At 45.8% G+C, this 27992-nt stretch overlaps 1 protein-coding gene across 1 annotated transcript; it reads right to left on the reverse strand.

Annotated features, from left to right (window-relative positions):
- On the reverse strand, positions 1–27992 carry NDUFA9 (NADH:ubiquinone oxidoreductase subunit A9). Its single transcript, XM_040439208.1, has 11 exons — positions 27878–27992; positions 26142–26312; positions 24810–24907; positions 24119–24210; positions 18109–18250; positions 15708–15810; positions 14170–14237; positions 13995–14071; positions 6728–6823; positions 5395–5461; positions 1–255 (listed from the first exon to the last, which is right to left on the reverse strand). Exons 1-11 carry the CDS (start codon positions 27924–27926, stop codon positions 85–87), a joined length of 1134 nt encoding a protein of 377 aa, XP_040295142.1. The 5' UTR covers positions 27927–27992; the 3' UTR covers positions 1–84.

Raw genomic sequence — 27992 nt, forward strand, 5'->3', positions numbered from 1 at the left:
TAGTCTTGTAATAGTTTATTATGTACACAGGAGGTGTAAGCACAACTGTCAATCCTTATAAAGAACAAGCTCGGCAATGTGTCCTTAGAAGTTCACAGGGGTGACCGGCTTAGCCACGTCCAACTCTGCATCCAGCCAGCGGTATTTACGGTGACGACGTAAGACCTCGATCGCTTTGTGCTCCAGAGGTGTTGGAACGATGCCGAGGTCTTCCAGGCCAGGGAGATCAGGGTACTTCTTGTCTGTAATATGGAACTAGGGAATAAACCATAAAGACTTGTGTTATCCACGGTGTTATGTAAATGTGTCGTGTCATAACTCTCAACATCTACAGATACAATAATAAACGATGGACACCTATGGTCCTATAGCAATGTCGGAACTACAGGATCCTACACAAAGACAATGGTTTCCACCCTGGAGCTCTTCAGCTGCTGTGAAACTTCAAAGGAGTTCTCCAGTTAGATTTATTTTTTTAAAGGCTCAGAATTGTATGAAATAAAAAAAAAATAAGGGACACTTGCCTTACTGATCCCCTCCCATTCCCACTACCACATTTCCCTGTCCCAACTGGGTTCTACTTCCTGGTGTCTCTCAACACACATGAGATGATCGGTCAACCAATCACTGACTGCTGCTGGGAAACACCTCACTCAGTTACTGGTCTTTTTCTATTATTTTACACCATTCTGAGCCTTTTTTCAAATAATTTGGCCAGGGGATACCAGTAGGTTTGCAAAAGCTGGAAAGCCACATATTAAAAACCAAAGGCGAGAGGATGACGCATAACTATGCACAAAGGCGGTCTATAGTGGACAAAACATTAGAGTCACCAACTAAAGGTCTGAATGTCCCCCAGAGGTTGAACACAGAAACACCACGGCGCCACCAAACCAAACCGTACCTAGTACACCCCAACCACCTAATACTATACATATGTCAAAATGGCCGAAAGACAAAACGGGGAAACCATTCTGACACTTTGTTTTAAAGTGAAAATACTTAAATAAATAAAAAATATAAAAAAATGTGTGTATATATATATATATATATATATATATATATATATATATATATATATATATATATATATATATATACACATACACACACTGCTCAAAAAAATAAAGGGAACACTTAAACAACACAATGTAACTCCAAGTCAATCACACTTCTGTGAAATCAAACTGTCCACTTAGGAAGCAACACTGAGTGACAATCAATTTCACATGCTGTTGTGCAAATGGGATAGACAACAGGTGGAAATTATAGGCAATTAGCAAGACACCCCCAATAAAGGAGTGGTTCTGCAGGTGGTGACCACAGATCACTTCTCAGTTCCTATGCTTCCTGGCTGATGTTTTGGTCACTTTTGAATGCTGGCGGTGCTTTCACTCTAGTGGTAGCATGAGACGGAGTCTACAACCCACACAAGTGGCTCAGGTAGTGCAGCTTATCCAGGATGGCACACAATGCGAGCTGTGGCAAGAAGGTTTGCTGTGTCTGTCAGCGTAGTGTCCAGAGCATGGAGGCGCTACCAGGAGACAGGCCAGTACATCAGGAGACGTGGAGGAGGCCGTAGGAGGGCAACAACCCAGCAGCAGGACTGCTACCTCCGCCTTTGTGCAAGGAGGAACAGGAGGAGCACTGCCAGAGCCCTGCAAAATGACCTCCAGCAGGCCACAAATGTGCATGTGTCTGCTCAAACGGTCAGAAACAGACTCCATGAGGGTGATATGAGGGCCCGACGTCCACAGGTGGGGGTTGTGCTTACAGCCCAACACCGTGCAGGACGTTTGGCATTTTCCAGAGAACACCAATATTGGCAAATTCGCCACTGGCGCCCTGTGCTCTTCACAGATGAAAGCAGGTTCACACTGAGCACATGTGACAGACGTGACAGAGTCTTGAGACGCCGTGGAGAACGTTCTGCTGCCTGCAACATCCTCCAGCATGACCGGTTTGGCATTGGGTCAGTAATGGTGTGGGGTGGCATTTCTTTGGAGGGCCGCACAGCCCTCCATGTGCTCGCCAGAGGTAGCCTGACTGCCATTAGATACCGAGATGAGATCCTCAGACCCCTTGTGAGACCATATGCTGGTGCGGTAGGCCCTGGGTTCCTCCTAATACAAGACAATGCTAGACCTCATGTGGCTGGAGTGTGTCAGCAGTTCCTGCAAGACGAAGGCATTGATGCTATGGACTGGCCCGCCCGTTCCCCAGACCTGAATCCAATTGAGCACATCTGGGACATCATGTCTCGCTCTATCCACCAACGTCACGTTGCACCACAGACTGTCCAGGAGTTGGCAGATGCTTTAGTCCAGGTCTGGGAAGAGATCCCTCAGGAGACCGTCCGCCACCTCATCAGGAGCATGCACAGGCGTTGTAGAGAGGTCATACAGGCACGTGGAGGCCACACACACTACTGAGCCTCATTTTGACTTGTTTTAAGGACATTACATCAAAGTTGGATCAGCCTGTAGTGTGTTTTTCCACTTTAATTTTGAGGGTGACTCCAAATCCAGACCTCCATGGGTTGAAAAATTTGATTTCCATTTTTAAATTTTTGTGTGATTTTGTTGTCAGCACATTCAACTATGTAAAGAACAAAGTATTTCAGAAGAATATTTAATTAATTCAGATCTAGGATGTGTTATTTTTGTGTTCCCTTTATTTTTTTGAGCAGTGTATATATATATGTGTGTTTGGTCATTGAGTGAAAAATCCTCCTTAAAGGGGTTTTCCAGTATGCACTAACATCCTTTAAAATATACATTTATGAAGGTAGTTGTGATTTAATGCATTTCTTGTAACTTGATTGCTCCTATCTTCCATTCTGGGCTATGATCACATGACCATGTCAGTGCCGCTCTTTCTTATTTCCTGTGTTATGCCCATGGGCGTGTCAGAGCAGCAACAAGGACAGTGATAGGGGAGGAGTGTCTATGTAACTAGCTGGTGGGAGGAGCTATAAACTAGCTGGGTGTTGGGGCAGTGATAGGGGAGTGTCTATGTAACTAGCTGGAGGAGCTATAAACTAGCTGGGTGTTAGGGGCAGTGATAGGGGAGTGTCTATGTAACTAGCTGGTGGGAGGAGCTATAAACTAGCAGGGTGTTAGGGGCAGTGATAGGGGAGTGTCTACGTAACTAGCTGGTGGGAGGAGCTATAAACTAGCTGGGTGTTGTTAGGGGCAGTGATAGGGGAGTGTCTACGTAACTAGCTGGTGGGAGGAGCTATAAACTAGCTGGGTGTTGTTAGGGGCAGTGATAGGGGAGTGTCTACGTAACTAGCTGGTGGGAGGAGCTATAAACTAGCTGGGTGTTGTTAGGGGCAGTGATAGTGCAGTGTCTATGTAACTAGCTGGTGGGAGGAGCTATAAACTAGCTGGGTGTTGTTAGGGGCAGTGTCTATGTAACTAGCTGGTGGGAGGAGCTATAAACTAGCTGGGTGTTAGGGGCAGTGTCTATGTAACTAGCTGGTGGGAGGAGCTATAAACTAGCTGGGTGTTAGGGGCAGTGTCTATGTAACTAGCTGGTGGGAGGGGCTATAAACTAGCTGGGTGTTAGGGGCAGTGTCTATGTAACTAGCTGGTGGGAGGAGCTATAAACTAGCTGGGTGTTAGGGGCAGTGTCTATGTAACTAGCTGGTGGGAGGAGCTATAAACTAGCTGGGTGTTAGGGGCAGTGTCTATGTAACTAGCTGGTGGGAGGAGCTATAAACTAGCTGGGTGTTAGGGGCAGTGTCTATGTAACTAGCTGGTGGGAGGAGCTATAAACTAGCTGGGTGTTAGGGGCAGTGTCTATGTAACTAGCTGGTGGGAGGAGCTATAAACTAGCTGGGTGTTAGGGGCAGTGTCTATGTAACTAGCTGGTGGGAGGAGCTATAAACTAGCTGGGTGTTAGGGGCAGTGTCTATGTAACTAGCTGGTGGGAGGAGCTATAAACTAGCTGGGTGTTAGGGGAGTGTCTATGTAACTAGCTGGTGGGAGGAGCTATAAACTAGCTGGGTGTTAGGGGAGTGTCTATGTAACTAGCTGGTGGGAGGAGCTATAAACTAGCTGGGTGTTAGGGGAGTGTCTATGTAACTAGCTGGTGGGAGGAGCTATAAACTAGCTGGGTGTTAGGGGAGTGTCTATGTAACTAGCTGGTGGGAGGAGCTATAAACTAGCTGGGTGTTAGGGGAGTGTCTATGTAACTAGCTGGTGGGAGGAGCTATAAACTAGCTGGGTGTTAGGGGAGTGTCTATGTAACTAGCTGGTGGGAGGAGCTATAAACTAGCTGGGTGTTAGGGGAGTGTCTATGTAACTAGCTGGTGGGAGGAGCTATAAACTAGCTGGGTGTTAGGGGAGTGTCTATGTAACTAGCTGGTGGGAGGAGCTATAAACTAGCTGGGTGTTAGGGGAGTGTCTATGTAACTAGCTGGTGGGAGGAGCTATAAACTAGCTGGGTGTTAGGGGAGTGTCTATGTAACTAGCTGGTGGGAGGAGCTATAAACTAGCTGGGTGTTAGGGGAGTGTCTATGTAACTAGCTGGTGGGAGGAGCTATAAACTAGCTGGGTGTTGTTAGGGGAGTGTCTATGTAACTAGCTGGTGGGAGGAGCTATAAACTAGCTGGGTGTTGTTAGGGGAGTGTCTATGTAACTAGCTGGTGGGAGGAGCTATAAACTAGCTGGGTGTTAGGGGAGTGTCTATGTAACTAGCTGGTGGGAGGAGCTATAAACTAGCTGGGTGTTGTTGGGGGCGATGTTAGGGGTAGAGCTGTGGCAGAAATAGGAGAAGTGCATCATAGGGTTGGTTGGATACAGAAACAGGAAGTGCTGCATACAGGATGAAAAGAAACCGGGTGGAAGGTTTACATGATGAAAACAGGTCAGGAAAGTATAAATTAAAAAAGGAAAAGCATGGGGAAGATTGACATGATGCATGCAATTACACAGGCATATCCATAGTCATCCCAGAGAACACCTTTAAGGAGTTAACGCACATGACCTCTACACAAAGAACCACTAATGTGATTGCACCTATATTTCTTCATAAAATGCACAAAAATTTGGCACAATTTGGCAGATCCAGTTAAGAAAGACTGGTACCTATCTTTCAAGGGGTGTGGCTTGGCAGAAAATGGGTATGGCCTTAGTTGCAGAAAGCTGTGCCAAAATTACACCAAGATTTTGACAAAGAATTTTGTTGCAAAGCAAGACAACTTATAGGTTGTATCTTAGGTAAGTGTCTAACCGTGCACAAAACGTATTATCCAGCTTCAGCCACTGTGATAAATTTGGCGAATGTTTAGACTGCCTTACGCGGTCTACATTTTACATAAGATTAGAAAATCTGTCCCAATGTGTCCATATTAAAAAAAAAAAAAAAAAAAATAAAGTGCAGACTCACTCGATCCACTTTGTCCCGGCTTGTCCACTTGTCAAATGGATTTAATTCAAAGAACCTTGCGATCAGACTACAGAGAGGAAACACAGAGGGTTGTTAAATAGAAATCACTTCACACGGCTGTCAAGTCAAGGAATGGCACAATGCAAAGTGCTAAAGATGCTGTCCCATTACAAACACATTCCCTATACCACAATTGTCTGATGGGTGGGGTTCCAAAAGCTTGTGCCAGCTCTGATCGCAACCCCCGTGTTCCCCCACTTGAATGAAGCAGTGGTCACGCATGCATGCTGCACTCCATTCAACTCTATGGGACTGCCGCTGATAGCTGAGCATTTGTATACAAGGCCCCAGTTCTCGTGATTGTCGGACCCCAGACGATCAGACACTTATCCACTATCCTGTGGACAGGGAATAAGTGTTTGTTATGGAACAACCCTTCCAAAAGGGGATTGTCTCATAAAGACAACCACTTTTTGAAATGAAGTCGGCACAGCAAGGAAATCATTGCTGGGGAAGCAGTGGACGAACATAGAGGGGAACGTAGTACCACAAATCGACCAGTCATGTAATGCATGGACAGACTGGGACACTGGAGTGGGAGACATTGATATATAGCGTCTCACTCCCTTGGGAATTCAGATAGGGGTTGTCTAAGTGTACTAGTGAAATACTCTTTTAAAAAATAAAGGCCCAGGGTTACACCGACCGATTTCAAGCCAATAACGAGCGCTGATCAATGATATATAAATCAATCAGCAGTCGATTAAAGGGACGTTAATCTGATAGGTTTTGTGCCATTATAAAGGTTTGGGGTTATAGTTAATTTTGATGATGTATCTTGTATACCATTTCAGTTACTCATGATTGTATAATGATTACTGCTGAAATGGACATTTCGTCTGTGGACGCAATTTGTTACTGTATCTTATTCTGTTATTTACCATGGCAAAATGTAAATGTGATTACAGAAAATGCTTATCTTTAAAAATCAATAAAAATGATTTGATTAAAAAAAAAAAAAAAACATTTCTCACTGATAAGACATATTACAAAGTTTCTTGTGGTTGCCTGTACTACTGATTTATGCCAAAGTGATCTGCATTCAGGGATAAAAATCAATTGGCTTCTTTTATCTACAATAGGTAATCTGTCCCTGCATTACAGGAGGTTATTTAGACCGCTGGGGGGGGGGGGGGGGGGTGTTTGTCTACAAACTGTTTGGCTTTTTCCAAGGACAATCAGCAGAACTGTGAATGCAACTCTGGGCTAGGTTCCTCCTTAAATGATTTAATTTCTGAACCCTCCCCAAAGTAAATAAAAATGATATGCTTACTGATAGATAGGGCGAGGCATCGGGTATTGTAGCAAAGGTCTATGCGCAACAGCAAAGATGTATTTGACCATGTCATGAAGAAGATACCGATGAGGTCTAAAAGGGAGAACAGAAGCAGTGACATTAATGCCCAGCAGGGTACAAGCACATCACTACGAGGCACCAGTTTTGTCCAGCTGGTGTGAGGGCAAGCTGACACTACATTTCTTCTATATGTGTACATTACTTTATGGTAGCACACGGTATAGGGAAGTGCAGTCTGCTGTGCATTTTTTACAGAACACCCCAACGGAGGTAAGAACATACTTTTGGCCCCAGTCGAGTGAATGGGGGCCTACATCTACGGTCGCAGGGAGCTTTGTTGGCACACACATGAAAGTGTTTACTCGGAGTAAATACAGATTTAGATCTGGCGGTATGAATCCATAGTCCTTCAGATCAGGCTGACAAATTGTGATGCATAATGGCAACCGGGCCACTACCTACAGCTGAAGAGGATAGCACAGCGTGCCCCACTGCAGTCACCCATGACACATACAAGTTGGCTTCTCTATTAAATGGATGTCGCGGGTCAGCACAGTCAGCTCCTTGCAGATCTTCACCCTCTGTACAAAGCACTAAGAGCTCTCGGTACAATTAAGAATTAACATCACCGCACTCAGCCAGGGAGAAAACAACTTATGAAATGGACATGTCACCAGCCTATTACACAGCTATGATTTATGGAAGAGAAAAGTACGGCTTAATTGTTCATTTTCTGCTCCCTGGCTCTCTGTGCTTGACCAAAAGATCCTGTGGAAAAAGAAAATTAAAGGGGTTCTACAGTTTGTTTTAACTGATGAGTTATCCTCTGGATACATCATCAGCATCTGATCGGGGGGTCCAACACCCGGGACCACTGCCGATCAGCTGTTTGAGAAGGCAGCGGCGCTCCAGTATCAACTGGCCTGGGCGCGGCTAAGCTCCATTCAAGTGAACAGAGCTTAGCCGCGCCCAGGCCAGTTGATACAAGTCGTGACGTCACTGGGCCAGCTGTAAACAGTTAAAAGGCCACGGCACTTCTGAAGCACCGCTGCCTTCTCAAACAGCTGATCGGTGGGGGTCCCGGGTGTCGGACCCCTGCCGGTCAGATGCTGATGATCTATCCAGAGGATAGATCATCAGTTATAACAAACTGCAGAGCCCCTTTAAGCCACCATCTAAATAAGCCATAAAGATTCTGTATACTCAGTGTACCACGCTGAAGAGGACCTCTCGGGTCTGACATGTTTGTTTTAGTAGATACTTGAATTGTTCATAAAATAATTCTAGAACATCTTTTGTTAGAACTCTGCCCCTCTGCTATTCCTCCTAGAAATTGTGAGAATAAATGGACAACTGGGTGTTACCAGTACCCCTTGCCAATTGGGTTGTCCTCACAGTCTGGCACTGTCCAATCAGTGCAGTCCGTATTAGACTCTGTAGGGACACAGTATTTTGTTCATGAAGCATGGTAACATCCAGTTGTCAATTTATGCATACATTTCCAGTGGGATTGGCAGAGGAATGGCATAATGCAGAGTTCTAAGAAAAGACGAATTGTTACTTAAATGGCATCTGTCAGCAGATTTGTACCTATGACACTGGCTGACCTGTAACATGTGCACTTGCCAGCTGAAGACATCTGTGTTGGTCCCATGTTCTTATGTGCCCGCATTGCTGAGAAAAATGATGCTTTGATATATGCAAATGATCCTCTAGGAGCAACGGGGGCGTTATTGTTACACCTAGAGGTTAAAGGGACCCTGTCACCTGGATTTCACTTACTGAGCTAACAACACACCACATCAGTCTCCATGATTTACATTAAAATATACTAGTATTACTGCCCTGTGTCTTGTCATTTCTCTATAAAATCGCTTTTATTAATATGCTAAATTACCCCAATAAGGAGCCCAAAAGGCTGTCCATCCGGCCGTTGGAGGCCAGCCGCACCCATTATCTCGGAGCCCAGCACCGCCCCCCTGCTAATTCTGCTCATCGCCGACATAATGTGTTTGTTGCGACCGAAATCTCGCGCATGCGCTGTGGATACTCATGTCAGCGCCCGAGTGGTGTCCTGGCATCGGCATTACAGAACGAAGTGCGCATGCCCCGCTTCGCTCGACCCGGAAAAGCACAGGTTTTTGGGTGCAACAAACACATTACGTCTGCGACAAGCAGTGAGTAAATTAACAGTGGGGCGGTGCTGGGCTCCAAGATAATGGGCGCGGCTAGACACAGGGCAGTAATACTAGTATATTTTAATATATATCGTGGAGACTGATGTGGTGATGTTATTAGCTCAGTAAGCGATATCCAGGTGACGTGGTCCCTTTAAGCTCTCTCTGCAACTACTGCGCCCTCTGCACTTTGATTGATTAACAGGGCCAAGCAGTCAAAACATCATCACACCTGGCCCTGCCAATCAAAGTGCAGAGTCTCTAGGTGTAATGACAACGCCTCCATTGCTCCCAGAGGCTCATTTGCATATATTAAAACATAATATTTCTCAGCAATGCGGGCACATATGAACATGGGACCAACACAGATGTCTTCAGCTGCCAAGTGCACATGTAACAGGCCAGCTGGTTGCATAGGGACAAATCTGCTGACAGAGGCCCTCTAATGGGGAAAACAAGTAGGAGAGGTGACAGGTTCTCTTTAACACCTTAGTGACCAGCCTGTTTTGGGCCATACTGACCAAGTGTTTTTCTTCCTTTTTTCATCGTCGCGTTCCAAGAGCTATAACTTTGAATTTTTCCATCTATATAGCCTTACGAGGGCTTGTTTTTTGCGGGACAAGCTGTAGTTTTTACTGGCGCCATTTTGGGGTACACAACTATCTGATTAACTTTTATTACGTTTTCTGGGAGGGAGATGGGAAAAACAGCTAGAGCGACAATGCGTTTTTACGTGAATTTTTTTACGCCTTTTATTTTTCGGTATAAATAACATACGATTACAGTGATAACAAATACATATAGTTTTTTTTTTACATTTTACTACTTTTTTGCAATAAAACCCCCCCCTTTTTTTTTAAAGAAAAATATGTTTTTGCATTGCCGCTTCCCAAGACCCATAACTTTTTTATTTTTCTTTCTATGGAGTTGTGTGAGGGCTTGATTTTTGCGGGACGACTTTTCATTGGTTATTAAGTTTTTTCGGTGGCAACTAAGAATACATTAGCAATTCTGTCAATTTTTTTTTCACGGCGTTCACCGTAGGGCATAATTTACATGATATTTATGTAATCCGGGTCGTTACGGATGCAGCAATACCAAACATATGGGGAATATATTTTTTTGGCTATTCTGACATTGACCAGCAGGCTGTGCCAGAGAGGTGTAGCCTGCTGGATATTACTGAAGGCTGGTCTCGGGCCTACATCAGACCCCAGGCAGCCTTGGCACACATCGGCACCCCGTGATCGCAGAGTCCGCTCCCTCTTTACATGCGGCGGGCGCCATTGCCCACAGTATGTAAAGTGTTAAACAGCCCGGCTCGGCACTCCTGCCCGTCCGGGCTGTTAGAGCAGGGTCACATGCAGCGCTTAGACTGGGCCGCCGTACAACTGCCGTAAAAACACGTATGAGTGGTCACTAAGGTGTTAAAGAGGTTATCCAGCTCTCTAATATTGATAGCCTATTCTCATGACAGGCCATCTATATCAGATAGTTGAGAGTCCGATCCTTGGCACCTCATCCAATCAAAACTTAGAAGTGGCTTTGACACTTGTGCGAGTATTGCAGTATTGAAAGTGAATACTCAGAGTAGCTGCTATGGAGAAATGCAGAGTTCTGAGTACGAATATCACGCAGATCGATGTAAACATTGCAGAAGCTGAAGTGCTTACACGAGCACCCCAGTCCCATCAAAGAGCTGATTGGAGAGAACGACGAATATCCAAACCCTTCTGAACTGATTCCACCTTTTATTTTCAAAAGGAGCTTTAAAAACTGAAAAGTGGAAGCCGATTGGTTGCTAAGATAAGTATCTTATGTGTGGACAGGAAGTCAGTTTCTCCATTCATTCCTAGGCTCCCATAGGAATGAATACAGAAACTGACTTCCTGTCCACACATAACACGCTGAAGTAGAGTGGTCACATGATGTAACTTACTAACGGGTTAGAGAATAAAAAATGTTGTGGGAGCGGTGCTTTAAGGCCTAGCCTCATGATGCTAACCCCTTTTTGGTGGGGAACATGGATGCCAGCCTTACATTTAATAATGCTGTTGTTCATGGTTCTGCCCTCTATGATGCACAGAGTTACCCCTATAACATGGGCAACAGTGAGATGTTTGCCAGCAGGATCCTCAGACAACCCATTCAGTTCCATAAGGATGGAGCTAATTTTGACTGAAGAGAATTTTTTTGTACTTGCCTTTTCTTATTCTGTCAGGATTACCTTTTCGTATTTTAAAAGGGGTATTTTAATTGTTAAAAGTTATCCACTAACCACAGGACAGGGGATAACTATTAGATCGGTGGTCGCTGGGACCCTCACCAATCACGAGAATGGGTACCATATACCTCTTGAAGCCTCCAGAAATGACCAGAAAGCCAAATTGGGCATATAAACTGCCACTCCATTCATCTCTATGAGAGTACTGGAAATAGCTGAGTCAGCTGTCTCAGGAACTCCCATAGAGATGATTGGAGTGGCAGTACGCATGCTTGACTTGCCGCTCTGTTCATTTCGAGGGACTTTTAGGGTTACAGAGTACCTGTTCTCGCAAATGGTGGGGGTCCCAGTGGCAGGACACCCACCAATCTAAAAATGATCCCTTATCCTGTGAATAGGTGATAACGACCAGAATACTCTTTAAGGCTACCGGAGACCTTGCTTTTGAACAGGATGAGCTGGTAAAAATGTAGGTATCATTTTTAGGTATATACATTTATACAGGGACATTCCTTCAGTTCTATGAGGCAGTCCTCAAGGCCCTCATCTTTTCTGACCGGGAAAGAGCAGGCCGGAGTACCTCGGGAACTGTAGGCGTCAGATCGTCCCTGGCCAACACTTTCCAGGTGTGGTCCCCCATACTGGAAAGAGGACCCAAAAAAAGTGCAGAGTGTGTCACAGGAGGGGGATATGGAAGGACACCATTACTCAATGTGACACGTGCCCCGATCATCCGGGCCTCTGCATTATTGGTTGCTTCAGGGAGTACCACACTTCCATGGAGTACTAAATTTATATCCCAATTTAGCCACTGACAATCGGATAAAAAACTGGTTCTCAGACTTGAGACACTAAAACAAAAAAAAAAATATTTCAAAAATAATTATTTTGTAAAACTAAAATAAATTAAAAAAAGTAGACATATTAGGTATCGCCGCGTCCGTAATAATCTTCTCTATAAAAATACCCCCCCTAACCCCTCAAATGAACACATAAAAAAAGAAAAAAAAAAAATGTCATATGCCCCCCCAAAATAGTGCCAATAAAACCGTCCTCTCATCCCGCAAAAAATGAGCCCCTTCCTAAGATAATCGGCTAAAAACAACAAAAAAAAAGACTCTTATGGAGATAATAAAATGTTGTTGTTTTTTTATAAAAATATAATATAGTGTAAAACATAAATAATAAAAAAAGTTGACATATTAGGCATCGCCACGTCCGTAAGAATCTGCTCTATAAAAATACCGCCCCCTAACTCCTCAGATGAACATGGTAAAAAAAAAAAAAAAGTGCCAAAAAAGCCATTTTTGGACAAATTTGAAATTTTTATCAGTTTTTTTCCAATAACAAAGTAAGGGTTAACAACCAAACAAAACTTAATATTTATTACCGTCATACTGCAGTTTACAGAAACACCCCATATGTGGTCGTAAACTGCTGTATGACCAAACAGCAGGGCGCAGAAGGAAAGGAACGCCGTATGGTTTCTGGAAGGCAGATTTTGATGGCATTTTTTTTTGGGCACAATGTCCCATTTGAAGCCCCCTTGATGCACCCCTAGAGTAAAAAATGCATAAAAGCGACCCCATCTAAGAAACTACACCCCTTAAGGTATCCAAAACTGATATTACAAACGTCGTTAACCCTTTAGGTGTTCCACAAGAGTTATGGAGATGAAATTTCAGAATTTCTATTTCTGGTAACCTTGCCTCACAAAAATGTAATATAGATGAACCAAAAATCATATGTACCCTAAAAATAGTCCCAACAAAACTGCCACCTTATCCCGTAGTTTCCAAAATGGGGTCATTTTTATGGAGTTTCTGCCTTCCAAAAACCAACACGGCGCACCTTTCCCTCCATGCCCTACCGTGTGCCCGTACAGTAGCTTACGGCCACATATGGGGTGTTTCTGCAAACTACAGAATCAGGGCAATAAATATAGCATTTTGTTTGGCTGTTAACCCTTGCTTTGTTACTGGAAAAAATGGATTAAAATGGCAAATTTGCCCAAAAAGTGAAATTCTGAAATTTCATCTCCATTTTCCATTAATTCTTGTGGAACACCTAAAGGGTTAACAAAGTTTGTAAAATAAGTTTTGAATACCTTGAGGTTGTAGTTTCAAAAAATAGGGTCATTTTTGGGTGGTTTCTATTATGGGGCTGGATCTCACAGGCTGTCACAGAAGGCTGTCAAAATGCCTATGGAAGGCATTGGGCTGCCTTCCCTGCCATTGTTCCCAGTCACAGCAGCGAGGGAACCCGATGGCTGCTCTCTCCCTCCCTCCACAATCGCACGTGCATCGGTCAGCGCTGACTGCAGCACATGTCGGCGCATGCAGCAGGTGTCCAGCTATCAGTGATTGCCGGACCCCTGCCGCGGATTGGGCGGGCGCATCTCCTGCACACACCCAATCACAACGCCGTACATGTATGCCGCTGGTCCTTAAGTCACGGACATCTGCGCCGTACATGTACAGCGCAGGCCCTTAAGGGGTTAAGGGGAAATCTACGTTTAACTTTGTTTTTTTTATGTCTGTATTACAGTACATTGCTGCCTGCACAAGTAGTGATACACAGATTATTAGGTCAGAGGCTGCCACTATTTTCTAGTCAGCCCTTGTGATTATGCTACTGGGGTGACAAGGACCAGACAATGCGAGCCCCTTCCTTTATTGGCACCCCGATTGGTGCTTATCATGGAGCTTCAGCTGTCGTGCCTGCAGGATCAGAGATGTCGCACAAGTATGGAATTCTGCGGGAAGGGGGTGGAAATGGCGAGCATTTTGTACTAGATACATTATATTCTTGATTAAAATATCAGTCAGTGCATGCAACTTACCCAGCTAGAGCATATGTCTTCCCTGCAGAGTCAGGATCTTTGATAATATTCACGATAGCCTTGGCCACATCCACAACCTGCATAAAGAACAGCAGCCACATCATCCAGCCATCTAAAAAATCCCAAGAGACATTCACCACAGCATCCACATCAACTGCATAATACGGCTACTCACATAAATCGGCTGCTTCACAGTCTTCTGGCCCATAGATATTAGGGGCACACCTCCAAACCACCGCATGTCTACACACAAGGACAAAAATTCACAAATGGTTAAAATAAAAAGTAAAATGCCATATTTTGTGGACGATAAGATGTATAAAAAGAAAAGGGGGGGGGGCCCTACATGATCCTGCTCATAACAAACTCTGCCCGGTCATACCCACTGATTTGATTACTGCAGGCCCAGCCAAATTGTGGGGTCTGACTGGCAGTAGAATACCAGACAACAAGCTATTCTCCTCCTCTATGAACAACTATGAGACCCTAGACCAGAGATTTCTTAAAGGGATTGTCCAATTTGGACATACATTTCTAAAAAGTCCATAAACAGTCATGTTTGCTCGATGAACATATTCCTTTGTACTGTCCCCCAGCAGACCAGGTATCTGCGGTATAAACATACAGACTGAGAACTCTGCGTTCATGGGACACCAAATTGCACTGGTCCCGTGATTTGCTCATGTGACCACTTCCTCAGACTGTTCCTGATGTCCAGGACTTCAGTGCAGATGCTGAATGGCATTCGCAGATACAGGCAGCAGATTCCCCTGTATCGGTGCATGTGCCAGATGCATCCACTTGAAGTGACCACCGCCATCTTGTATCCTGTAGACAACGAGGATGCCTGGTCCGTAGGATTACACCGCCAATACCGGGGCGCTCAGAGACATTTACCATCACATCTGGGGGACACTACAAATTCATGTATGCTTGGACTGAACAAACATGATTGTTTTTGGCCTTTTTAGAAAGATAAGTCTAAACTGGCCAACCCCTTTAAAACGGAGCGGTCACGTCCTGTGATTGGTTGTGTACCTTTGCCACCGTGTCTCCTGTGCTGCAATTACCTTTTAGCCTACCTCGTTCATACCGTTAGTATTAGCACCTGATAGCGGTGAATTTATAAGGTGGGCAATGCCCTACGCTTAGTGTCAATGGCTGGGAACCGCCTACCCAACAGTTCACTGCTATCAAGCACCGAAACCAAAAGGCAGCAAAAGCGTCTGAACGGGGGAAGCTTGGAGAAACAAAAACATGCGGGAGCTAGGTTACATACCGCTGCAAAGGTATCCAGCCAGATGTAGTTCCGTGAGGGCATCATAGGTCCTATTCAATTTATCGGTTTTTCTGACTTCCTGTCATTGGCACAGGTTTTTTTATGATAGGTTGGTGCTCAGCCAACCAAAGAGGTTTTGCCACCAGATAGGGTGAGGTCCCCATGTGAATGGACCGGTAGTGCGCATGCACTCACTTCAATGGGACTGTTCAAGTGTAAGTTAAAATGTGAAGGAGCCTTGAATTTTGATACAACTGGATTCTAATCAAAAGGATCTCCTTTCGGGTCCCCTTTCCTTTCACTACTCTGTGAGCGAAGAGAATAATCCCTAGAGATGCCACTAAACAGCAATTGGCACTTCTAGCCCCTGGGAGCGTTACCCAAAGAGGCCATGCACAGTGTTCAAGAAACTGCAAAATAAGGCATGGACATACTTGCGTAATAGTTCAGGAACTTGTCTTCCCGACCGAATATCTCTGCAGGCTTCAGGATGATGGCTTCAGGAAATATGTCTCTCACAGCTTCTTCTCCCACCGCCTGATGACAAAGCAATTTACAGTTCTACTAATATAACGGCAGAAGAAATGGAGAGCTGCACGGATCACTTAGGTTGGGTCTCACACTACACATTTTTCTGCAATTTGATCCATTTCTAGCAGTACATGTCTCAATGCAATGACAATCTATACAGGCCTTTTATCCAACTGAACCATTGCTTGGATAAAAAAATTTGGACAGTTACTTGCAATCATAAATAATTAGGGGTCATTTTCAGTTATTTTGGCATAAAAAGGCACAAAAGGGCATTTTTCGCAAACATTGTGTTTTCCGCCACTGATCTGCACCTCTTAATAAACTAGTCAGATCTTCTCCCAGCAGGGTTCTGGCATCTAGAACACCAATATTTAAAGGGTTTCTGGCACCAGAAATAACCCTATTAAACTAGCTGACATTAGCACATCGCTAATGTCAGCTAAACCTAACTAGCCTATTTCTACTTTTATCTATGCCCCCGTTAGGCCAGAAATCTAACTTTTAGAATATGCTCATAAGCCTCTAGGAGCAGGGGGAGGGGGGGGTTGTTCCTGCTCCTAGAGGCTCCATTCTCCCACCTTTGTCGCCTCCCCCCAAGTCCTGATTGACAGCGCCAGGCAGCGCTCGCATCTGTCTGCCAGCCCTGTGCTCTGGTGAAATCTCGTGCCATTCAGCATTAGGCACAGGCGCGATGAGGGAAAGACGCTCGCAGGCTGCCAACTTCCTCACCGCGCCTGCGCCGAATACTGAACGGCGCGAGATTTTAGCAGAGCACAGGCAGACAGATGCGAGCGCTGCCTGGCCCTGTCAATCAGGACTTGGAGGGAGGCGACAAAGGTGGGAGAACGGAGCCTCTAGGAGCAGGAACAACACCCCCCCTTCTCCTAGAGGCTAATTAGTATATTATAAAAGTTAGATTTCTGGAGTAACGGGGGCATAGATAAAAGTAGGAATAGGCTAGTTAGGTTTAGCTGACATTAGCACATTGCTAATGTCAGCTAGCGTAATAGGGTTAAATCTGGTGACAGAATCCCTTTAATAAAGTACCCCTCTGGGTATAGCTCCTCCCGTTTCGTGTATACAGCGTCTTTGCAGAACTTTGTATCTCCATGGTTGCAGAGTCTTGCAGTCGATTGTCACTTTACTCTTCTGCTAAGCTACAGAAAATAAAAAAGGGGCATAAGGATCAGACTACACGTGGCTTGCTTGTAATCCATAACCATAGAGACACAAAGGTCTGTACAGGAGCTGTATACAGAAAAATATCAGAAAGGTTTTCACTACCAGCTAAACCAGGCGTAGAAAGTGATGAATGAAACGGGCCTACCGGTCCTTCTACTTCCCCGCCGCACCCACTTTTTTAGACTTGGAGTGAGCGGGGAAGAAGTCGCAGATTCTGCCGCACCATGGTGTGCGACAGAATATGTGCCAGATATACGGCATGTATCTGGTCATAAATGACCCCATACGTTTTTGAACGAATCGACTTTGGATCTATGATACGAAGCTTGATTCGCTCAAGCCTAGTGATGACGTCACCATGATAGCTGGGAGCGCATGGTGACATCATCACGCTTGTAACGCAGGTCCTTCAGCAGAGAGGAGCGACTGCCTCTGCAAGTGGATGAGGTGATATTTTTTTAACCCTAAAAGGCCATTTTGCACTACTGTACGCATTTGTAATAGCCATTAGATGAGTGCACTGCTAACGGCTGTTAAAAACGATCCCACTGATTTTAATGGAGTCCGTCTGGCTGTGAAAATGGCCAAAAATAGGACATCTTTTTTTTGACGGCTGGTGTTCACTGGCTGGTAAAAAATGGCCATGTGAATAGCCTTATAGACTTCAATAGGTTCTAAAAACAGCGGGTAATTGTAGCCTTAACTGTGTTCTCTGCAGAATTTGTACAACACAGTGTGTCAGGATCATGCAGAAAATGCTACCGACAGTGGGGGAAACTAGATTTTATCATTTTTAGGCCTCATGCACACGACGTTTTTCTCGGCCTCCATTCCGTTATTTTTTGCGGATAGAATGGGGACCCAAAAAAATGCGGATAGTTCATCCGTTTGTGTTCCGCGTCTGTTGTCCGTGTTTCCCTTCAGCAAAAAAAATAGTGCATGTCCTACTTTTTTCACATTTACGGACAAGGATAGGCATTTATTACAAGGGATCTGTGGAAAAAAACGGATCCTCCATAAAAAACGGATGCTGCATCCGTTTTTTTGGGCGGATGCAAAAAACAACTGTCGTGTGCATAAGGCCTTAGGTTTAGTGTTTCTTTAAAGAATTCAATTCACCTTGTTCCTCAGTAACTTTGAAGGGCTTTTCATGTCAGCATTGAGATGGGAAACGTGGATGAACTTCTCTACTCCTGCTTCTCGAGCCAACAATGCAATGTCTTTTGGGATATTGACAAACATATCCTCAAAACTGAAATTACTAAAATGGAGAAAAAACTAAGTTATTTTATTCTATCTACAAATAGAAAAATCAAAAATAGATACCTTAAAAAGTCATCCCTTATCCACAGGATAGGGGATAACTATTAGATCAGTGGGGGTCCTACTGCTTGAACCCCCACCGATTACAAGAATATGAGGCCCTGTACCACTCAGGGCCCCCCCAAAATGAACAAAGCGCCAGTGTGAGCATGAGCACTGACGCACAATTCATCCTTATGGGACGGCTGGAGAAAGCCAAGTACAGCAATCGACTATTTCCAGCAGATCTCAGAGAGATGGATAGGGATACATCTGAAATTACCAAAAATAGCTACCCCATTAAAGGGGTTCAACAGTTTGTTTTAACTGATGATCTATCCTCTGGATAGATCATCAGAATCTGATCGGCGGGGGTCCGACACCCGGGACAACCCGCCGATCAGCTGTTTGAGAAGGCAGCGGCGCTCCAGCAGCGCAGCGGCCTTCTTATTGTTTACCGCTGGCCCAGTGACGTCATGACTAGTATCAACTGGCCTGGGCGCAGCTAAGGTCTGTTCACTTGAATGGAACTTAGCTCCGCCCATGCTAGTTGATACTAGTCGTGACGTCACTGGGCCGGCGGTAAACAGTAAGAAGGCCGCGGCGCTACTGCCAGCGCCGCTGCCTTCTCAAACAGCTGATCGGCAGGGTCCAGGGTGTCGGACCCCCGCCGGTCAGAAGCTGATGATCTATCCAGAGGATAGATCATCAGTTAAAACAAAGTGCAGAACCCCTTTAAGCTTTTTGTATTGGGACAAATGATTTTATTATATCTGCAACGCGTTTTTTCAAGTATAGAGAGGAATTTATGGGAGAATGTAATAAAAGCATTACTGCCTGAGAATGCTAATTTTGTTAAAAAAAAAAAAAAAAAAGAAGACACAAACCCCAAAAGGAACAGTAACACAATTTGCTGTGCGCAGTATGTAGACTTTTCAACAATTTGCTACAGACTTTAAATATTTTTAGACCGAGTTTACACGGGCGTTGCGGGAAAATGTGCGGGTGCGTTGCGGGAACACGTGCGATTTTTCCGCGCAAGTGCAAAACATTGCGTTTTGCACTTGCGTGAGAAAAATCGCGCATGTTTGGTACCCAAACCCGAACTTCTTCACAGAAGTTCGGGCTTGGGATCGGTGTTCTGTAGATTGTATTATTTCCCCTTATAACATGGTTATAAGGGAAAATAATAGCATTCTGAATACAGAATGCATAGTAAAATAGCGCAGGAGGGGTTAAAAAAAAATTTAAATTTTTTTTTAACTCACCTTAGTCCACTTGATCGCGCTGCCCGGCTTCTCGTCTGTCTCCTTTGTTGAACAGGACCTGTGGTGAGCCTTCATTACAGGAACAGGACCTGTGGTGACGTCACTCCGGTGATCGCATGATCCATCACCATGGTAAAAGATCATGTGATAGATCATGTGATGGATCATGTGATGACCGGAGTGACGTCACCACAGGTCCTGTTCCTGTAATAAATGCTCACCACAGGTCCTGTTCAACAAAGGAGACAGACGAGAAGCCGGGCAGCGCGATCAAGTGGACTAAGGTGAGTTAAATTATTATTTATTTATTTTTAACCCCTCCAGCGCTAGTTTACTATGCATTCTGTATTCAGAATGCTATTATTTTCCCTTATAACCATGTTATAAGGGAAAATAATAATGATCGGGTCTCCATCCCAATCGTCTCCTAGCAACCGTGCGTGAAAATCGCACCACATCCGCACTTGCTTGCGGATGCTTGCAATTTTCACGCAACCCCATTCACTTCTATGGGGCCTGCATTGCGTGAAAAACGCAGAATATAGAGCATGCTGCGATTTTCACGCAACGCACAAGTGATGCGTGAAAATCACTGCTCATGTGAACAGCCCCATAGAAATGAATGGGTCCAGATTCAGTGCGGGTGCAATGCGTTCACCTACCGCATTGCACCTGCGCGGAAATCTCGCCCGTGTAAACTCAGCCTTAAGTGGATTTTCAGGACAAACGTATTGACCTTTACTTAGGATAGGTTATCAATGCTACATGGGAGAACTGGAACAGTACTGCTATGTAGTGACTGTGCCTGGTTACCGCAGTGCGGGTCCCACTCAAGTGAATGGGAGCAGTGCAGCAGTGACCAGGCACAGTCACTACACAATGTGGTTCCGCTGTCTGCTTCCAGCATTGCAGTAAATAAAAACAGCTGGTCAGACGGGGTGCCGATGTGATATTGGTGACCTTAGGATAGGTCATAAATATGTTAGGCCCTATTGACACATCAGTGTTTTGGTCAGTGATTTCCATCAGTGATTGTGAGCCAAAACCAGGATTGGATCCTCCACAGACATAAGGAATAAGGGAAAGATCTGCACCTGTTCTGTGTTTAGAGCCACATCTGGTTTTGGCTCAGAATCACTGATGGAAATCACTGACAGAACACTGGCTGTGAATAAGCCTCATTCACACTTCAGTGTTTGGTCAGTGATTTCCGAGCCATAATCAGGTGTGGGTCCAAACCAAAGAACAGGTGCAAATCTTTCGATTATACCTTATCTTTGTGTAGGCTTCACTTCTGGTTTTGGCTCAGAAATCACTGATGGAAATTTAAAACAAACACTAAAGTGTGAACGAGGCCTAAGGCACTAGTCTTGGAAAACCCCTTTGAAAGGCACTTGAAAAAGGCTTTTTTAGGCTACTTTCACACTTGCGTTAAGAGCGGATCCGTCTGGTGTCTGCACAGACGGATACGCTCCTATAATGCAAACGCTTGCATCCGTTCAGAACGGATCCGTCTGCATAACTGTTTTTTTTCAGATCTGATTTTTCACTTCGGAAAACTCAGATCCGACAGTATATTCTAAACACAGAAGCGTTCCCATGGTGATGGGGACGCTTCAAGTTAGAATATACTGAGAACTGTGTACATGACTGCCCCTTGCTGCCTGGCAGATGCTGCCAGGCAGCAGGGGGCAGACCCCTTCCCCTCCTGTATTTAACTTATTGGTGGCCAGTGCGGCCCCCCTCCCTCCCCAGTATTAATTGTAACCAGTGCGGCCCCCCTCCCTCTATATTCATCGGTGGCCAGTGCGGATTCCCAGTATTAAATATGACCAGTGCGGCCTCCCCCTCCCTCTATATTCATTGGTGGCCAGTGCGGATTCCAAGTATTGTGACCAGTGCGGCCTCCCCTCTTCCCCCCCCTAATTAAAATCACCCCCCCCCCCCCCATCATTGGTGGCAGCGGAGAGTACCGATCGGAGTCCCAGTTTAAATCGCTGGGGCTCCGATCGGTTACCATGGCAGCCAAGACGCTATTGCAGTCTTGGCTGCCATGGTTACTTAGCAATAAATAGAAGCATTATACTTACCTGAAGAGCTGCGATGTCTGGGACCGGCCGGGCGCTCCTCCTACTGGTAAGTGACAGGTCTGTGCAATAGGCAATGCGCCGCACAGACCTTTCACTTACCAGTAGGAGGAGCTCCCGGCCGGTCACAGACATCGCAGCTCTTCAGGTAAGTATAATGCTTCTATTTATTGCTAAGTAACGATGGCAGCCAAGACTGCAATAGCGTCTTGGCTGCCATGGTAACCGATCGGAGCCCCAGCGATTTAAACTGGGACTCCGATCGGTACTCTCCGCTGCCACCAATGATGGGGGGGTGATTTTAATTAGGGGGGGGGGGGAAGAGGGGAGGCCGCACTGGTCACATTTACTGGGAATCCGCACTGGCCACCAATAAATATAGAGGGAGGGGGAGGCCGCACTGGTCATATTTAATACTGGGGAGGGAGGGAGGGGGAGGCCGCACTGGTCATATTTAATACTGGGAATCCGCACTGGCCACCGATGAATATAGAGGGAGGGGGGCCGCACTGGTTACAATTAATACTGGGGAGGGAGGGGGGGTCTGCCCCCTGCTGCCTGGCAGCATCTGCCAGGCAGCAGGGGGCAGTCATGTACACAGTTCTCAGTATATTCTAACTTGAAACGTCCCCATCACCATGGGAACGCTTCTGTGTTTAGAATATACTGTCGGATCTGAGTTTCACGATGTAACTCAAATCCGATGGTATATTCTAACATAGAGGTGTTCCCATGGTGATGGGGACGCTTCAAGTTAAAATATACCATCGGATTAGAGAAAACTCCGATCTGATGGTATATTAATAGGGACTCCTGACTTTACATTTAAAGTCAATGGGGGACGGATCCGTTTGAAATTGCACAATATTGTGTCAACGTCAAACGGATCCGTACCCATTGACTTGCATTATAAGTCTGGACGGATCCGTTTGGCTCCGCACGGCCAGGCGGACACGAAAACGCTGCAAGCTGCGTTCGGGTGTCCGTCTGCTGAGCGGAGGCCAAATGGATGCATTCTGAGCGGATCCGCATCCACTCAGAATGCATTGGGGCTGTACGGATCCGTTCGGGGCCGCTTGTGAGAGCCTTCAAACGGAACTCACAAGCGGAGCCCCGAACGCTAGTGTGAAAGTAGCCTTAGTCTTGAAAATCTTGACTTCTATGGACTTATAGTTAAAGGGGTTGTCTCATCATGGACAATGGGGGCATATCGCTAGGATATGCCCCCATTGTCTTATAGGTGCCGGCTCCATAGAAAATGAATGGCAGCGGGGGCCGCGCATGAGCAGTGCGCCCTCCTTCACTTTCGGGGCTCCGTTCTCGATATAGGTGTGGGTTCCAGCAGTGGGACCCGCACCTATAAGACAATGGGGGCATATCCTAGCGATATACCCCCATTGTCCATGATGAGACAACCCCTTTAAGTCATGGTGGGATTCTTCTGCACAGAGAGGTAGACCTGGAGATTGGAGAAGTAGTGCTGTAAATATTAAAGGGTTTCTACCACCAGATTTTCACCTATTTAGCTCTCTGACACTAGCGATCCGTAATTGAAGATGCCGGCGCAGGGATCAGTCCGACAGTCACTGCGCCTGCGCTGAATACAGAAGCACACGGCGCAGGCGCGAGAATTTGGCCGAGATGGAGAGAAGTAGGCTGTCAATCTAGAGGAGAGGGGCGGGCTGGAGCGCGCTGGGCGGCAGAAATAGTGAGTAGACGGAGCCTCTAGGTGCTGAAAAGACACCCCCATAGCACCTAGAGGCTCATTTGCATACCAATAAAACTACGTTTTTAAGCTTAACCGCTCCAGACAAAGGTAATACATGAACATGGTTAGGTACAGCAGACACTAGCAGATCGCTAGTGTCAGACAGCTAAATAGGTGAAAATCTGGTGGTAGAAACCCTTTAAAGTAACATAGGGCAGCAACATTTCTCTGCCTATAGATAGTATCAGTTACTGCAGATCCGCCCCATTCACTTGAAGTGTCCTCATTCTCAGTTACATGGACAAGGCTACCTCACTGTATCCAGGGAGGATTAAGGCTAGGTCTATATGGCAACTTTGGCTCTGTACCACCAAGTCATGTACTTGGCAAATAACGATAGTAAATGAGGTCACATTACATGAACTGAATGATGCGACGACAGTCATGAAAAATCTAACCTTCTGGTTTTGGTTACAGATCCCAACTTACATGATCCACCACAGTGTTGAATGTAAATTGCATGAGATGGTGGAAGTTTGGCTGTTCCTGTAACCCGAATAGACTAAATAGGATGGGAGCATGTATACACACATGTGGTCCCACCATTCAAACTCCTCCTGCAGCTAGCAGCACATCTTGAGAGCTGAAGAGCTACAGGTAGGAGACCACAAATCTTCAGAAATGAGACCCTTCAGAGCAGTGAAATGACTAGTGGAGGGACAAGCTTCAAGCAAGTGAGTAAAAAAGGATCAGGAATCTCTTACCTCGTCTCCCATTCTTTGCCCACAAGGTTAATCACCACACTGGAGTGCTGGAGAGCTTGCCTGGTGGAGTCTCTGTTTCGTGAGTCCCATTCCTGAAAAGATCATTTGTGCAGGAGCTTGTATCAGATTGTATGCAAACTCGGGCCCTAAAACTAACTGGGGTCTCCTGGAGTAAAGGTCAGTTGGGGTTTCCGCTCTTGCCAGAAGCTGCATAGGGTGGCCATACTGCCTGCTCAGATACATCACTAAAATCTGCAACTCCGATATCATCTTCATTTTTGTCTGTAGTTTATCTGTCCTCTGGATAGATCATCAGCATCTGAACGGCGGGGGTCCAACACCCGGGACCCCTGCCGATCAGCTGTTGGAGAAGGCAGCGCCTTCTCGCTGTTTACCGCAGGCCCAGTGACGTCACAAATGGTATCACTGGCCGGGGAGCGGCTAAGTTCAATTCAAGTGAACAGAGCTTAGCTGCGCCCAGGCCAGTTGATACTGGTCGTGACATCACTGAAACAGTGAGAAGGCCGCGGCACTGCTGGAGCACCGCTGCCTTCTCAAACAGCTGATCGGCGGGGGTCCCGGGTGTCCGAACCCCCCCCGATCAGATGCGGATGATCTATCCAGAGGAAAGATCAGCAAGTTTAAACAAAGTGCAGAACCCCTTTAAAGAAAAGTGCATTTTGGCACTTACCATGAATGTTAACTGGCCCAGATCTCCCATAGGTCGGAGATACATGATGTCATACTGGTCACAACGGTACGGTACGACCACCTGGGAGCCAATACGTCCTGAAACAACAAATAAAATAATCAAACACAAAGTGCTGGAAGTGGGAGGAGTGTGACAAAGAATGTCTCTCTAGGATCCAATAATCACCAGGATCCCTCGGGTTGTCCCCTTTTGTGGAGGCCACGTACTAAAAACCAGACACACTAGTCTTAGTATTTAAAAAAAAAATGCTGGTGGAAGAACTGACCAATAAATTAAGAGGAGCATGCCTATTAAAAAAAAAAGTGTCACGTCTAAAAAGTCGCAAATTTTGTCGCAAACCAACACCTGCAACAACACCAGAAAACTGGCGGGAGCAGAGCTAGAATAAATGACCCCCGATATGTTCACAAAATCAAACATAATGACAACTGATATGCCGTCTCACTGAGAAACCCCTTTCCACATGGGGCTGCTTGGAAGCCCCCTTTATGTGCTAGAGGCTGGCGCTGCCCAACAGCATCTGTGAGAGCTGACAAGTGGTCAGGGCCTGTTCACACAGGGTTTCTTGCCTGTGGAATCTTGGAGTGGGCATCTCCTTTTTCCCGAAGGGTGCTTGGTTTCTGCTTCCCATTCATTTCAATAGGAGGCAGCACTGAAGAGCACGGAGCTGCAGTTTGAAGCCACGGCAGCGCTGAGATTGGACAGTTCCGTTCTCGCTGCCATCTTCAGCATTGCCTCCTAATAATTAGGGATGAGCGTACAAGGTTCGGGTTATCTAAGAATTCCGTTATGGATAAGTTATAGGGTCCGTGGTAGCGGAATCCATAACAGAATTCTTAGATAACCCGAACCTTGTACACCGAACTTGAAACCGCAAGTCCGCTCAACCTTACTGATGATGTGATTGGGGGGCAGAAACCATGCGACCGCTGGCAAGATTTCCACGTGGGTGTCTGCACACAAAAAAAAAAAAAAAACGCCTTGTGAACGCCCCTTATATCGGTTTACACCTAGACAAGAAATGGATGAATGCTATTATTTTTAAACTTATGAACACCTAATATTGAAAAAATAAAATAATAATTGGAGACAGGATGGCTGCTGACTGAACAGCATGGTCGCTGCCTCCATTAGACCCAGTGATCTTCCCAGCATGGGAACACTTTGCAAATATAAAGAACAAAAGAAAATTGGATGAAAAAAATGTTTTGGTTTTGTTTTTTGTACACTTTACTACAAAAAAAAAAAAGGGGGGGGGGGGGGGTAATCCAGTAACCCCAGGAAGGAGACTAACGCTATAGTACAAGTCACCTAGCCTGTTGACAACGTATCGTCCCAGGAACCCTGTAGCTCCAAACACTGTGGCCACCACCCCGCTGACTGCAGAGCGGCCAGGCTTCCCGTGGGGAATAACAGCATGGTGGACGCTCCTCTGCTGCAGGACCACGGGAACAGAGGCGGCCAGCGATGAGATCTGCCGACCTAGGACAAACAAGAAAGATAGAGAACAGAGGTTAATGGCCGTTCATCCTCGTGTAACTGGAGGGATGCCTGCTGTGTGTTCCTAGAGGTGAGGGGCGATGGACGACCCCACAGAAGGTGTTCTGCTCCTGAGTCCAAAAACTCCTCGATAGAAACAGTGCCACGCCTGCCCGCAGCCATATCTGTCCTGTAACTCAGGCCTATTCAAATGGAAGGAACAGTACCAGTCACAACCATGGAAAAGAGTGGCGCTGTTTCTTGGAAATCATATAGCCCCTTTAAAGGGAACCTGTCACCAGGATTTTGGGTATAGAGCTGAGACACTTATGGCACCGCGGTGTTGACCCACTGACTTCAAGGACATGTTCTATCTTTTGCAGCATGGAGACACGGACCCAGAAGCCCTCTCCGGTCTTCTTTGCGTTTCTGTGGGCATCTGGGTCAGTGTTTCTGCACCGCAAAACATAGGACATGTCCAACATGGGCACAGTCGTGTAAATGGGACCTGATATAGACACCTCACTACCTGGTACGCAAATAACTGGCGCAAGGCTGTGCAGACAATGAACCAGTTGAGAATGCTGGGAGATTTCAGCTCTAATGCCTGCTGTATAGTGAGTGCAGCTCTGGAGTATAATACAGGATAAGTAATGTATGTACACAGTGACTCCACCGGCAGAATAGTGAGTGCAGCTCTGGAGTATAATACAGGATAAGTAATGTATGTACACAGTGACTCCACCGGCAGAATAGTGAGTGCAGCTCTGGAGTATAATACAGGATGTAACTCAGGAGCAGTACAGGATAAGTAATGTATGCACACAGTGACTCCACTGGCAGAATAGTGAGTGCAGCTCTGGAGTATAATACAGAATGTAACTCAGGATAAGAAATGTAATGTATGTACACAGTGACTCCACCAGCAGAATAGGGAGTGCAGCTCTGGAGTATAATACACGACAAGCAATGTGTTCACCAAGTTATTCCAGTATTTGGATGACATATACAAGGGTCATTTAATATGGGTGGATATTGTACCCATTGATGATAGGGGCAGGTCGATCAGAGCTTGTTAGCTGCATTTAGAAATGATAATTAGTGGTGTGCTGGTTCATTCCCATCCAGTCCCGTTCACACAGGGCAATGTCCCACCAGCATTTCATATATATCGGGACTTTGACATACAACCAAAGATCGCTTTGCAGCCTCACAACAGACTGGACAGATACACCAGGTGTTATGTCTTTAAGAACTCTAGTGCCGTTCCTCCAGTATTCCTTCTAGAAAAGTATGGAAAAAATAAATTAAAAAAACAATCATGGGTGATCCCATTCCGTTGTGTCTGCACCCTGTCTACGGGGTATGTCCGCCTGTCACACTACAGATACAGTTGAAGGTTATCAGTGACACTACGGCAAGTCAGGGGGAACTGCTGGCATGAACCCTGCAGGTCTCCTGCTGTAGTGGAACTACAAGGCCCAGCAGGTGACACATCCAGCGCGGAGCGATCCGCCAGTGCTCCCTTATTCCAAAGGCCTTTTCTGCATTATCACCGTGTGACTTACGTGACATTGCCCGGGCACCGGCAGCCCTGCAAAGGATAATGACCGCCATCTTGACCGAGATCCCACAAGCCTGCGCGAGCTACGGAAGCCGTGCACAACTCGTTTTGACACTGAC

This window comes from Bufo bufo, chromosome 1 (assembly GCF_905171765.1).
Source record: "Bufo bufo chromosome 1, aBufBuf1.1, whole genome shotgun sequence".
NCBI lineage: Eukaryota > Metazoa > Chordata > Amphibia > Anura > Bufonidae > Bufo > Bufo bufo.

Bases quoted from the DNA above. Each gene is read 5' to 3' on its own strand.
- NDUFA9 (XM_040439208.1), bottom strand. From the start codon at position 27,926: ATGGCGGTCATTATCCTTTGCAGGGCTGCCGGTGCCCGGGCAATGTCA. The intron at 15,811-18,108 runs GTGAATTGAATT...CTTTGTCATCAG, and splicing joins CAAAGTTACTGAGGAACAAG to GCGGTGGGAGAAGAAGCTGT. The intron at 256-5,394 runs GTGAGTCTGCAC...TTTATTCCCTAG, and splicing joins GCCGGGACAAAGTGGATCGA to TTCCATATTACAGACAAGAA.